Below are 15,224 nucleotides of genomic sequence, written 5' to 3' on the forward strand. Positions count from 1 at the left end.
CCGAAATTAACGGATAATCCGAAATAATTTAATGTCCGTATCCGTATCCGTATCCGAAATTTCATATCTATAACATCCCTGGTACTGTATACTGCTAATTTAATTTAAACTATATATATTTGTAATTCATAATAATGTTAACAATAGTTACTTAATAAATATATATTGTTATTATATAATTTCTGAATTCAATGTGTAGTGTAGATTAAGTGTTTAATTTGCTCATAACTTAAAAAAATTAAATGTGCTTCTCAATGTAATCACAATAAAAGTAATTGATGTAATTGTCCTCTAATTTCCTACACCCAGTTCACTTTCATAGTAGACAAATTAAACAAAATCATAGACAAAAAAATATGTCATATGAAACACTTCCTTTGCAAAAAAGCTAACTATAAAATTGAAGAATTCGTTAAAAATAAATAATATATGTTTTTATAATAAATAATGTTTTTATAGAAAAACTTAAAATCCATAGCACTGACAATATTATCTGATTACACTAATAATGAGTGCGTAACGACTTCTATGTTGATTATCGCATGCATCTTGTTATACTGTAATTATTTATATAAAAAAATCATCTATTCAAAAGAGCAGCACACAAGTTTCTTGCTCATTCTTCTTGTGATGAGTCTGCGTTCCGAATGAGTGGTAGAATCAAAATATGACTATTCAAAAGTGCTTGTAATGAGTTTATTTGAATAAAGATTATTTCTATTTCTATTTCTATACGCGGTAAACAATTTAGTATTTAAAATCATTGCAGTAATAATCAAGTGACGTATATTTAAATATATTTAATTTGTATGTTTCAATATATCAACAAACATTGATAAATTATTGAAATATTTATTACCACTTTTTTTTTAATTCGCTGTGCCCGCGGTTTCTATCGCATGAAATTTATAGTCTGTGTTATTCAGGCGTATAAGCTATTTTATTTTAACAAACGTCCATCCATACACACTTTCGCATTTAGCAATCCCCTCGGATCGATCCCCCGGCCAATTGAAACGGGAATCGAAATTACGACACGATCTGTGTACTCAGACTAAAGTCGGTAACCGTCAGGCGCGAGTTGGCCTTAAAAAAAAAGCGTTTCGTATTTCTATATATTTTCTGTGGTGTATCTCTCTTAGACGCCATCAAACATTAGAACATATATTTTTTGATTGCCCGGCCTTCCATTTAAACAGAATATTGCTCATTGCTAAGCTTCAAGAACTATATAAGATTATTCCGACATCGCTTCAAGAACTATTCAAATGCACTGCAACTTTTAAACCAATTTATGACTTCATCATAGCAACTATCGCAGAATTATAAACATTTCAATTATGGACACATATATGGACTTAACACAAACTTATAATTAATGAAAAGATTTGGCGATATCGCCTTGAAGAATTTTTGAATCTCATGGAAATACTACTGAAGATTAGGCTGTATGGTCTCGTACCTTTGCCTATCCACTTGTGGATAAAATATACCACTACTACACTACTACTGTCAACTCCACATGTCACAGGGCACAGAGTAATGTCTTGTTTTTGTAAAGAATTTTGAATGTTTGTTTAATCTGTTTTGCCATTACAAAATTTATAAATTGTTATTTAATTAAAGATATATTAAAAATTTCTTCTTTAAATGTAGTATTTTTCATTTTTGTGGTATATATATTGTACAAAATATAATTGTTGGACGTAGAACTTACAAATGGTTATTGCCGCGAAAGTTTTAATACTTAAGTGAACTCTTCAAGTACATTGTCTGTTTATTATGGAGGCAATAGTTTTGGGTACATTGTATGAAAAATATAAAGAGATATACGTCTCTAATTTGCCTTTTTGTGTGGTTTGTATGCGTACTAGGAGAGATGGGTACATGGTACCGCCAAAAGCTATAGTAGATTTTCGTGGGATCACCAAGAGAAATCAATTTGAGGTAAGGAAGTATTTTATATGTAACTTCTATACATATAAAAAAAATTGGAGTGTGTTTCTAAAATTGAACTAACCGTTTTTTACTACATGTATATCAATATAAATACGGTACATACGCCAAAATAACATTTTTTACAATTTTTGTTTGTCTGTCTGTTTGTTCCGGCTAATCTCTGAAATGGACCGACCGATTTTGCCGGGACTTTTTTGGCAGGTAGCTGATGCAATAAGGAGTAACTTAGGCTACTGTTATTTTAGAAATTTTCATTTATTTTAGAAAAATAAAGTTAAATTACATACGGATGAAGTCGCGAGTGCAGCTAGTATTACATATATGTACTAGCTGACTCGCGCAACTTCGTCTGCATTTCATTTCCCCACCTTTTGCAATATTTTTCATTGCAGCTTCGCTCCTATTGGTCGTAGCGTAATGTTATATAGCTTAAAGCCTTCCTCGACAAATGGTCTATCCAACACAAAAATATTTTTTTAATTCGAACCAGAAGTTCCTGAGATTAGTGTGTTCAAACAAACAAAATAAAATCTTCAACTTTATAATGTTAGTATATATTAATAGATGTATTTTATAAAAGAGCAACACACAAGTTTCTTGCTCATTCTTCTTGTGATGAATCAGCTTTCCGAAAGAGTGGTAGATAGAATAAAAAAATGTGATGACAATATAAGGACTTAAAATGTAAGTTTATTTGAATAAATGATTTTCTATTCTATTCTACAGGATATAGCAGTATGTTCTATATGCGAGGAGATAGCATTGAATGCAATGAAGCTGTTCAAAGCGATGCACTGTTCTCGGACTCTGATAAATGTACTGAAACATCTGCAGAGAGAGAATCTGTCACTACAGGACTTCAGCAATCAACTAGTCTACTTTAAAACTGTTAGTAAATGCTTTATAACTGTTTTAGTGTTGACCTTAATTTCAGAATGCATGAAAATTGCCCTCCGATTGATCTACTCTCTAATTTAAAAGGAATCCTCGTTTGAATTAGAGAGGGGTATCGATCTGGTTAAGGTAATGTAATGTAAGTTGGACTCCATTTTCCGCAATTGGCCTCTCTGAACGTTGTGCGTGTAGAGCCAGGCTACTAAAGTAGCCAGCCAAGCTCCTCCCAGAAGCGCAGAAGTCTCCTGGTGTCTTCGCAGGCTTCACATAGCGACCTCACCGTTCCGAGGATCTGATTACGTTGTGTGGTCACTGCAAGCACTCCAGGATTACATGAGCAGCCGTTTCCTCGCCTACAAGGCAGCCCTGGCACAGGGGACTGTCTGTAGCACCTATTGTGTACAGATGTTTGTTTAAGGGACAGTGGCCCGTCATTGTCCCTATCATTATTTTTATGTTGTGCCTGTCCAGATTTAGTAGGTGTTTTGTCATTCATTGGTTTGTTTTAGGAATTGCTACTTTTCTTCTTCTTCTTTATTTTAAATGGCCGGCACCAATTTTGATCGGTGATTTTGCCAATGTCATGGTTTGAGAGACACAGTGTAATTTGTAGCTGTGGCTTCGTTGATTGCCTTCAGACTGGCGTCGTATCCGTCAGGCGGGAGTTGTCCTTCAGCCGCTCCATAAGTCCTTCCTTTGGTTTGGAGTGCCATCTGCACTCGCCCCCTATCGTCCGGTGAAGCTGTAAAGGCCAGCTGCGGACAACAGCATTAGAGTAGTCAGAAAAATATAACATGAAAATTGCTGTATATATTTTGATTTCATTAAAGTAAAAATTATGTTTTTAAAAAAAACTTTCTTTTTATATATAGCAAGCTGATTGTTGCTGGAGTAGGCGTGTTCTAGAGTGGAGACCGCGATATGGCAAACGTAGTGTAGGACGCCCCGCAGCTGGGTGGAGCGACGACATACGTAGGGTTGCGGGTAAAAACTGGAAGAGAAGGGCTGAAGATCGTGCCCAGTGGCGTGGCGTGGGAGAGGCCTATGTCCAGCAGTGGACTGCAGTGGGCTGATGATGATGATGATGAAGCTGATTGTTTAACGTTGAAGACTGCATGGAAAATCTTATTTCTCAAATAGGGACCATTATTTTTTTTTTCTATTTTATTATTTCATTGAATTAGTGCTAATCGGTGGTTTGTATTCACACACTTAAACTTAAATTGTAAGTAAGAATAAATTATTTAAAAGAGCAACACACAAATTTCTTGCTTGTTCTTCTTGTGATGAGAGAGCATTCCGAATGAGCGGTAGATTAAAAAAAAAAAATGTTATGACTATTCAAAAGTGCTTCAATGTAAGTTTATTTGAATAAATGATTTTCTATTCTATTCTATAATTATTAATTATGTATACAGTGGATGCACAACAGTGGTGGTGCATACAAGTTCAAACTTGTTCAATCATGTATTACGAAGATTGTCAAAAAAATATTCAATACCATGTCGGATTAGAGATGTGCTAACTCGTAATAAACACGACTCGAGTTAACTCGAGTTAAAATTCATGTAACTCGAGTTAGGTACCTGGAATAAAAAGTTTTTTTTTATTTTTCGAACAATTCTAATGTTTTTTTTTTGGGCGCAGCTAGCCTCGAAAGCATCACCGAAATTCAGGGGCGAGTAGAAATGGCACTTCAAAGCCGCGGAAGGACTTATGGAAAGCACAATCATTTTATTGATAACATAATCGGACGAATGTGCGAAAAAAAATTATAACGACCTCAAATCAATATTGAAATATTTGTGACAAGTGAAAATGATATGAAATTGTCAGTTTGATGACAGAATCATACTCTCATTCTTTCACTTGATTCATTCATTTAATAGTTGAATTCTTCCAACTCGAGTTGGCAGAATTCAACTCGAGTTAACTCGAGTTGACACATCTCTATGTCGGATTGCACCGGGTCCACTGTATTATTTTTTAAATACATTTTTAGTGTACAGTAATTTGAGGTAGATATTATCAAAACACCTAGATTTATTTCAATTAAAATGTCATCACCCGGTACCAACGTGTAAATTTACTTTCGTTGCGGTGTGACCCACCGGTGGGCATGCAGTCTAACGTGTTACTGGGCAGTGGCCCCTTATCCCCAGTATTGTCACTCTGGGTATGAATCCCACACCCTCGTCGAGTGGCTGCTCTTTTGAATAATTATTTTTACCTTTGACTTTGGTCATTTTTTTCAGGTGAACAAGTATGGAGAGAAATCATCCATAGATTACAAATATTTATTGAATGTAGTTGAGAGTTATTGCAATTATGCAAAAACACAAGGATCGACTGTTCACACAGATCTCTCTACGGTGAGTGCAATAACCTCTATGTACACTTTGTAGAAAGTCATCTGTTATTTTTTTTTATTTAAATAACTTTAATGTACGTCATACATAACTAAACGAGTACATATACCGGACTTAACACCTGATGGCACTTTCTACCAGGCAACCATCAGTTGTGCAGAGATAAGTTGTTGGCGGTGCAAATAATATTATTATACTAGCTTTTGCCCGTGGCTTTGCTCGCGTTTATTTATCCCCTTAGGTTAGGGGATAAATTAGGACAGGTTTTGGCAAGAGTACAATATGTGCTCCAATGTCCAAAAATCATTTATTAATGTAGGACTTTTTAGCCGCTAATGAACATCAAGTTTATACATTATAGATTTTTTTTCTTACCATCCAGTTAAGTTAATACAATATTCTCAATTTACACTTTGGTCAAAGTCATCTCTGTTAATACAATATTTTCTAGTTACAATTTGTAGAAAGTCATCTGTGTTAATACAATATTCTCTAGTTACACTTTGGACAAAGTCATCTGTATTAATACAATATTCTCTAGTTACACTTTAAACAAAATGACCTGTATTAATACAATATTTTCTAGTTACACTTTGTAGAAAGTCATCTGTGTTAATACAATACTCTCTAGTTACACTTTGGGCAAAGACATCTGTATTAATACAATACTCTCTAGTTACACTTTGAACAATTCCAGATGAATTTATCACAATGTGCTAACTGACCTGACCTCATTCTCATCCTATCATCCTCCACTGGTGCCCCGCCAGCGCAAACTGTTAGCGCAGGCGGGTGCACCATTTCATTATCATATACAAAAAAAACCTATAAATCTTGTTACATTGTTTCAGAGTAACAAACCACCAGACAGTCCAGACACCAACAGCAACAGGTCAGTAGCTATTTTACGAGATCAGTCTCTTTAGCGTTATATATGTTGTGATAAGGTGGCGCTACATAATATATTATTTATTTAAACTTTTTATTGCACCAGACAAAGAAATAACGCAAAATGATATTTTACATAAACTGATACAAAAGGCGGTCTATTCGCTAAGCAATCTTTTCCATACTGTAGACCAGTAGAGAAAGTAACATTAAGATAAGAAAGGGGTAGGTGATGCACGTAATGAACCTAAATATATACATATATATAATAAAATATAAACTACGTAAACATACATATACTTAATAATGCACATATCTTCAGAAAATATTAAAGGAACTATGAGACAAAGAGGACAATATGAACTTAAACTTTAATATGAATATGATATATTATTTATTGTAGTCTGTAGGTAGTGAGTATACAGGTAAAATGATTGCACTATGTATTAGACATTATTAAAGTTATTGGTAGTGTGCTCCATTTAACTGCCAGACGAGACGAGACGAGATCAGTCTCTTTGACAGTGTAGCACGGTGGTATCCTCATCACTGTAGCGTTATATATGTTGTTATGAGGTGGCGCTACGTAATATATTATTTATTGTAGTATGTAGGTAGTGAGTATACCGGTAAAATGATTGTACTATTTATTAGATAAAGATAAAAGATTTATTTTATCTTTATCTAATAAATTGGTAGTGTGCTACATTTAACTGCCAGACTAGACGAGATCAGTCTCTTTGACAGTGTAGCGCGGTGGTATCCTCATCACTGTATCGTGTATATGTAGCGCATATATGTTGTGATAAGGTGTCGCTACATAACATATAATATATTATTTACTAGCTGCACCCCAGACTACATCCGCGTGGAATTTTACTTTTATTTTTTTTAAATAAAAGTAGCCTAAGTTACCTCTTATTACATAAGCTACCTGCCAATAAAAGACTCGTCAAAATTGGTCCAACCATTTCAGAGATTAGCCGGAACAAACAGACAGACAGACAAAAATTGTAAAAAATGTTATTTTGGTGTATGCACCGTATTATATTCATATGCATGCAGTAAAAAACGGTTATTTCAGTATTACAAAGAGACACTACAATTTTATTTATATGTATAGATTGTAGTATGAAGGTAGTGAGTATACCGGTAAAATGATTGCACTATTTATTAGACATTATTAAGTTTATTGGTAGTGTGCTACATGGCTTATTAATAACGTGTACAGTGGACGCGGAGTCGGGACGTAGACTGATTTTACACTTAACTTAAATCTATGTTAATGGAGACTATGGATCTAAACTAATGGAAAGGTCTCAAGTAGAAATGAAACGGATAGCAGTTTGGCCGGATACCGGATATTCGGCCAACCATGTGACCGAATAACCAGATATCCGGACGGAACTTAGCTAACTAGTAAATTCATTTTCTTTCTTTTTTTTTCGGACTACTCTAATGCTGTTGGCCGCAGCTGGCCTTTACAGCTTCACCAGACGATAGGGGCCGAGTGCATATGGCACAAACCAAAGGAAGGACTTATGGAGCAGCTGAAGGCCAACTCCTGCCTGACGGATACGACTATAGTCTGAGAGCACCGCTAGTGGTTCGAACCTCGGTTCAGGCCGTCGTAATTTCGATCCCCGTTTGAATTGGACGGGGGATCGATCGGAGGGGTTGTGTTGGTGCTGAGAATACTCATCCCATCTTCAAATAGTGATCGCAATAGTACTTTACATAACCCATCTTCAAGGGGGAAGGAACAAGTTAGCTGATAGTCTTGCACTTGAAGCCTGGCGCGTGGATGGAGCCAGTCTCCTCTGCCCCTTAGGGGGCCAGCTTTCCTTATTAAAATCATAATGATGTAACCTTCAATTATTAACCTTATGAATGAATGAAATGAATGAAAACACTTTATTGTTCCTCTCACAGAAAGAGTAATTACATAAATTAATATGTACATTAAATATGAAAATAATAACAAAATAATTATAATATAGAGGTAACAATGGGCGGCCTTATCGCTAAATAGCGATTTCTTCCAGGCAACCTTAGGACGGAGAGGAGTGATTAGACTGTGTCTGGTCGAGGTATAACAATTTGTTGTTGGATGTACAATTTACATATCATATACACATACATATAACTACATAATAATCATTATATATAAAATATACATACACATATATATATACATACATATATACATATAAATAAATTAAATAATATCTATACAATAGCGACGTTACTATGCAGATAAGTTATAATTATTTCTATTTCTATATTCAATATAAATAAATCTTATTTACAGAGTGCCAGAGACAATTCTCATAGATGACGACAACGACGCACCGACAACAACACAGTTAGCCAAATTATTGACCAAACCACTACACTTGCTGCAGAAGCCAATCAGTAACGAACCAGCAATGATGACGGGGATGAAACCAGAGTCTTATCTACATACGAACGGGCCATCGTTATTTACAACCCCTCCGGTTATTCGACCACAATTTCCACCCCTACCACAAATAAATATAGCAGCTTCATCCAACTTAAATATAATAAACTCCAAAATAAACTATGATATTAAAAACACTGTACATTTATTAAGAAACGATTGTAATAAGATTATAAATGGAGAATTAGATGTCAATATTAAAAAGAATTCTGATAATAATAATGAAAATAGTAATAATATAATAAATAAAGAAGTAAATGTTAATAAAGATATTCATAATAAAAGAAAGAGAAAAAGTCCTGATGATAATACTGAAAGGAGTAAACTAGACTTGGCTGCGGAGGCAGATGAATCTATTGTAGAACACGCTATAGCTCGCCCCCGGGCTTTGAACGCGTCCAAAGTGGACTGGGAGAATAAAATACCAATGGATTTCATTTACTTTACGGTGAGTCAAAATTACATTATTAATTTAATAAGCTCTAATGCAGCTTAATCTAAGCAGCTATCCCCAAGTATCGCCTGGATAAGGTATTTTATGGGAATAGGTATAAAAATCTATACATCTATACATATAAATAAAATTGGAGTGTCTGTTTGTAATATTGAAATAACCGTTTTTTACTACATGCATATGAATATAAATACGGTACATAACTGAAATAACATTTTTACAATTTTTGTCTGTCTGTCTGTTGGTCTGTTTGTTCCTGCTAATCTCTGAAATCGAACCATTTCAGAGATTAGCAGGAACAAACAGACCGATTTTGACGAGACTTTTTTTGGCAAACATCCATACTTTCAAACTTTCGCATTTATAATATAACTAGCTATCCACCCCGGTTTCGCACGAGTGTACATGTATTATACATATAAACCTTCCTCTTGAATCACTCTATCTATTAAAAAATCGCTTCAAAACAATTTAAGCATATATAGGGACAGACAGTGATACTATATATGAGTCTAGTCAATTTGGCAGAAAAAAAAATTCAAATGTGTTATAAAATATTTTCTTTGTAAATAAAAAAGCTTATAAAATTGAAGAATTTATAAATGATAATAATGTTTTTGTAGAAAATATCTAACTTAAAATTCATAGCGCTGACAATGTTATCTGATTGAACAGAGATTAAGTGCGTAGCGGTTTCTATGTTGATGGTCGCATGCCTAATCCTTGTTGTTAATTAAATATAAGTAAATCAATATTTATTTAAAAGAGCAACACACAAGTTTCTTGCTTATTCTTCTTGTGATGAATCTGCATTCCGAATAAAAAAACTTGACTATTCAAAAGTGCTTATATTAAGTTTATTTGAATAAAGATTATTTCTATTTCTATTTCTATACTATGTAATGATGATATAAGATTTTGTTTTTCAGGACCAAGGGGAACCGAGTAATGCCTCATGCCAAATTAAACGAATCAGATCTGTTACAATTGAAGAGAACGCCAGCAGTAACTGTTCGACTAGTACGTGGTAACAGAAGCCTGAAGTAATGCTGTATAGCAACGGAAATACCGACCATCTGGCAAAGTTAGGGGTAAAAACCGCCCAACTGGGACCTGAACCCTTCTGGGGTGTGCCTCGTTGCCTAAAACTGGGACGTCTCAAATTAATAACCAAACGAGAAGCACTGAATCACTGGCAAGAAATGCCAGGATTAACACATTCAAAAGACTTAATATCGGGCTACTCGAACAAATACTCCAATAGACTACTGCTATTGAGTAAAAACAACATATGCATGATGACTAGGGCCCTCACAGGACACTGCAAATTAAACAAGCATATGGCTAAGCTAGGCCTATGCACGATAAGTATCTGCAGATTCTGCCAAACTGAAGAGGAAACGCCGCATCACATCCTATGTGGTTGTAGCCCACTCATGCATAAACGAAATATCTCCTTTGGAAAGTTTACACTCTATCCTGAGGAGATAAAAACCATCGCTCCTAAGAATATCCTTCAATTCTTGTCCCTGACAGGTCCAGGTAGCGAACTTTGGAAAGGGCGAGCACAATAGATCTATATAGTTTGCAGGGCTACAGGTACTACAATCACCTGACAATAGCCCAAACAACCCAATAAACAAAACGAAGGTGCCAGTCGATCCATTGGAATCACAATTATCTTACACTTTGAACAAAGTCGCTAGTCCTACTTCAGTAACACCTATTCCAAACATCTTGTTTTAAAAGCTATTGTTGAAAATTATATCATCAGCATCATCATCATTGCAGCCCGGAAGACGTCCAGTGCTGGACATAGGCCTCCCCCAAAGATGTCCACGACGATCGGTCCTGCGCTGCTCGCATCCAATGCCTTCCAGCGATCTTGACCAGATCGTCTGTCCACCTTGCTGGAGGCCTTCCCACGCTGCGTCTTCCAGTGAAAATTATATATAAAACCTATATTACAATGTTATATTATTTCCTCACAAATACAAATTAAATAATCATTTATTCATGTAGGACATTTTAGCCGCTTATGAACGTAATCTTATATATAAAATTCTCGTGTCACAGTTTTCGTTCCCATACTCGTCTGGAAGGACTTGACCGATTCTCATGAAATTTTGTGAGCGTATTAAGTGGGTCTGAGAATCGTCCAACATCTATTTCTCATCCCCCTACATGTTAGGGGTAGTCCACCCCTAAATTTTATTTTTTATTTTATGGCGAAACAACGTTTGCTAGTTTTTTTATATTATAATTTTTTCCCTACCGTCCACTTCAGTATATAGATCAAATTGAGAAGAACTGGCAAAAATTTCAATTGAATTACTTTTTTTTAAAACCAGTTTATTTACAATGTATATTTATATGTCTATGTCTAACATTAAATGAAAATCCCGTGCATGAACAACTATTGCCATGCACGCTCGTCATTCAAGTAATCGTTTAGTGAGTAATAGGGTTTGCTCAGTAAACTTATTATTACTCTTTGGTATCTTATTGTATTTTTTTATATCTATTCCCATAAAAGACCTATTGATTTTTTTTAAACGATACTTGGGGACAGCAAGTTTGTCTTTAAATCTAGTATTAATATTATGAATATTCATCGAAAACAAAGATACATACAGTACAATGGCAGTCATATAATAACCCTGGACAATTCACACAGCGCCATCTAGTCCCAAGCTGAGTACTAGGCAATTGATAGAAGTACTTATATATTTTTATATACATTGAAATGGTGTTACATCACGCTCTTCCTCGAACTACTGCCTCGGTCTAGCAGTTTAACTTACTTTCGATGGTCGTAGGTTCGATTCCTCGCACGGTGCAAACATTCGTATTAAGAAGTGTAATTGTTTGTATCTGTCTGGGTGTTTTCTATATATATTATATATATAGAAAAAACCTAGTATGTATTTGAAAAAATATATATTTATTTATATCAGTCTAGTACCCATAACACAAGCTCTGCTTACCGTGGAACTACATAGATGGCGCTGTGTGAATTGTCCAGGGTTATTTTTTTTTTTAAAGGATGATAATGGAATGTTTCACCCGCCTGCGCCAACGGTTTACGCTAGCGGGGCACCAGTGGAGGATAATTGGATGTCATGAAGTCAGATCAGTTAGCCCAACGGGACAAATTAACCGGGAATGTATCACGATGGTTTCCAGGGGGAACCGCGTGGAGGTCGATCTGACATGGTACATTGCTAGCAATGGGATCATTAGTCCACATTACTAACAATCCCCTTCCCCCCTGTCCAGGGTTATTTATTTATTTATAACAGTAGTCTAGTACCTTTAACTCAAGCTGCTTACCGTGGGACTAGATGGCGCTGTGTTAATTGTTCAGGGTTATTTATTTATTGTCTTCCTATCATCCTTTGGAGCTCCGCTGGCGTATAATGTTAGAGCAAGTGGGTGTACCATTAGGTACATTATCATATTTAAATAAATAAAACCCGACGCATTTCAAAGCAAATCGCCTGCCTTAAAATAGGTTTTTTAAAAAAGTACTAAAATCTTAGCATACTTAATCGAATTCAAATACTCTAATACTTTTTTAGTTGCTTTAATTATATTTCTCAACACAGACGGAGTAAAATTTCTCTGTCTACGGCAGTCTACAAGAACGACATCATGTAGCCAAAGACTACATAAAATTTTTTTGGTACAACAGTTTTATCGCTCTGGATGCAAGTCGTTTTGAAGCGCATTTTTTACCATAAGCCATCATCGAAAATAATAAGTTTATAATTAGCAATACTCAGTTTGAAGATATCATTTATTTTATATGTATGTTAGTCTTTAAGGTATATATAATATGAGCTTAGTTATATTGATAATATTAAGTTGCCTGAAGCAAATAAATGAATAAAAATAAATACATAAAAGTGAAGGAATGTATGTGAGTTAATGTGACCTAGACACAAAACTCTAGTCTTGTGGAACGTTGTGTATTTATAAATTTGTATAATAACAAGCTCGGCTGAACTTAGAATGATACGGGTAGTTCTTTATTCGAGTTGTATCTTTACAAATTTTTATTTTCTCAATTAATTGCTCTTTTAAATAAGTTCTCTTTCTTTTCTAATGCTTTCTAGAAAGTAGTTTCATTATGCGATTCACGATAAAATAATCAAAGTAATTAGTTACATGACACTTCAAACTTCATAATACTGGCACAAAGTGTCATTGTATTTGTAATTTTTTTTTCACATATATAATGCAGAAGATATTAAAAATATACGCAAGGCATGCAAATGTATGAAATACAAATATACGTAATGTTACTAGCGACATATATATTTAATATATCAGACAAATTATCACTGTAAGTAATTGAAACCCTTATTCTGTAGTGGATATTTGTTTTGTGTAATGTGTAAATGTGTATAATACTGGGTTGAGTGTTTGATGGAGTCAAGTATCTTTGGTTGCTCTGATAATCTTTCTTGCTCATCAGCATGCTAATCCACTTTGATACACGGGATTTTTTATTGGATATAATGGCGGATCCAGGGGGGTCATGTGGGGTCATGACCCCCTGAGCCCAGGACTTAGGTGGACCACTATGTGAACATAATGATTTTATTTATATATTTTGTCATCATACAGATTTTATGTAACCACATACCTTCAATATTTAATTAATTATATTTAAATAGTGTTTCTCTGGATGTCTTCAAGAGAAGATGGCAATATGTACAAGTTATGTGTTAAGTTTCCAAGTGTACAAAAACGAATAAATATTTTTAAGTACAGTACTTACGTACATTAATAAAATACCTACTGTTCTTGACTTGACCACGACTATGTGACCCCCTCCTGGCGCCAAAGCTGGATCCGTCCTTGATTGGATAAAGTCGGCGCGTGTTTGTCGAGCCCTATAGATAGATATGTTCAACAATTACGATACAAAAGGGGCTACAGAATGTATTACATACATCTAGAATCGTCGCCTATATACATTAACAGACTCTGTTACTATTTCTGACACCCTTGGTACCTCATTTTTAATTCCCTGACTAATCCTAACCCTCATTCAATTGTCCTTTACTAATGCCCCATGCCATAGGATAAAGCACAGCGGATGTAACAATCCATATTACCTGTTATAACGGTGTTGCTGAAATTGTAGGCAGTGTGTACAATTATTAGAAAATAGAATAGAAATAGAAACAGACTTTATTTAAATAAACTCATTACAAGCACTTTTGAATACTCATATTTTGATTCTACCACTCATTCGGAATGCAGATTCATCACAAGAAGAATGAGCAAGAAACTTGTGTGCTGCTCTTTTTAATAGATGTTTCTTTATACAAATAATTCAGTGTAACAAGTAAGAGGCATGCGATAATCAACATAGAAATCGCTACGCACTCATTCTTAGTGTAATCAGATAATATTGTCAGTGCTATGGATTTTAAGTTTTTCTATAAAAATATTATTATCGTTAACGAATTCTTTAATTTTATTTGACATTTAAATTTTTTTCTGGCAGATTTATAACAGAGTCTGGTATTTTATTGTAAAACCTTACGCAATTGCCATAAAATGAATTACTAACTTTAGCCAAACGACATTTAGGTAAAATCAGTTTGTTATTGTTACGTAAGCTTTTATTAGTGCAATCACTAACTCTTTTGAAACTGTCTATATTCTTCCTGGCATACATTGTATTTTCATAAATGTATTGAGAAGCAACGGTGAGGATATTTGATTCCTTAAAGCACTTTCGTAATGACTCCCTGGAACCCATACTATAAATGGAGCGAATGGCCCTCTTTTGTAAGATAAAATTAATAATAATAATTAATATATTCTTCCACAGATAACCAATTTATTACAAAAGTGGCGACATGGAAAAGCTAAAACCTCAATTGGGTCCAGCGTATCGGAATGCATTCCGAACTAGATCACGAATCTATGGTCAAGATGGGTGTCTTGGGAGAAATTATACTTGCATTCTAATTACTATTATATGCTTATTATCTACACTTTCTATTATTTTGATATCTGTACTGGTGTGGAAACGTTATGCTTAAATATGATTTGTAAGTTAAAATGTATTTTATTTCCCAATCAATATTAAATACACATATAACAAACATTTCTACGCAAAGGAATTACAACGAAAACAAGCATACAGTAGTATTTTGTGATGATTTAGTTATTATTT

The 15,224-nt window shown here is 34.6% G+C and overlaps 1 protein-coding gene across 1 annotated transcript; it reads left to right on the forward strand.

Moving 5' to 3' along the window:
• Positions 1 to 1,602: 1,602 nt before the first annotated feature.
• On the forward strand, positions 1,603 to 10,364 carry LOC131845279 (uncharacterized). The gene is made up of 7 exons (XM_059194319.1): positions 1,603 to 1,947; positions 2,686 to 2,847; positions 5,109 to 5,225; positions 6,074 to 6,114; positions 8,422 to 8,608; positions 8,810 to 9,019; positions 9,955 to 10,364. Exons 1-7 carry the CDS (start codon positions 1,783 to 1,785, stop codon positions 10,054 to 10,056), a joined length of 984 nt encoding a protein of 327 aa, XP_059050302.1. The 5' UTR covers positions 1,603 to 1,782; the 3' UTR covers positions 10,057 to 10,364.
• Positions 10,365 to 15,224: the final 4,860 nt, after the last annotated feature.

This window comes from Achroia grisella, unplaced genomic scaffold (assembly GCF_030625045.1).
Source record: "Achroia grisella isolate CSIRO2021 unplaced genomic scaffold, CSIRO_AGI_Agris_v1 utg461, whole genome shotgun sequence".
NCBI classification, from domain to species: Eukaryota; Metazoa; Arthropoda; class Insecta; order Lepidoptera; family Pyralidae; genus Achroia; species Achroia grisella.

Coding starts and splice junctions, on each gene's coding strand:
- LOC131845279 (XM_059194319.1), top strand. CDS start 1,783: ATGGAGGCAATAGTTTTGGGTACATTGTATGAAAAATATAAAGAGATA. Junction 5,226..6,073: donor TTCACACAGATCTCTCTACG/GTGAGTGCAATA, acceptor ACATTGTTTCAG/AGTAACAAACCACCAGACAG. Junction 8,609..8,809: donor CGTTATTTACAACCCCTCCG/GTTATTCGACCA, acceptor AATAGTAATAAT/ATAATAAATAAAGAAGTAAA.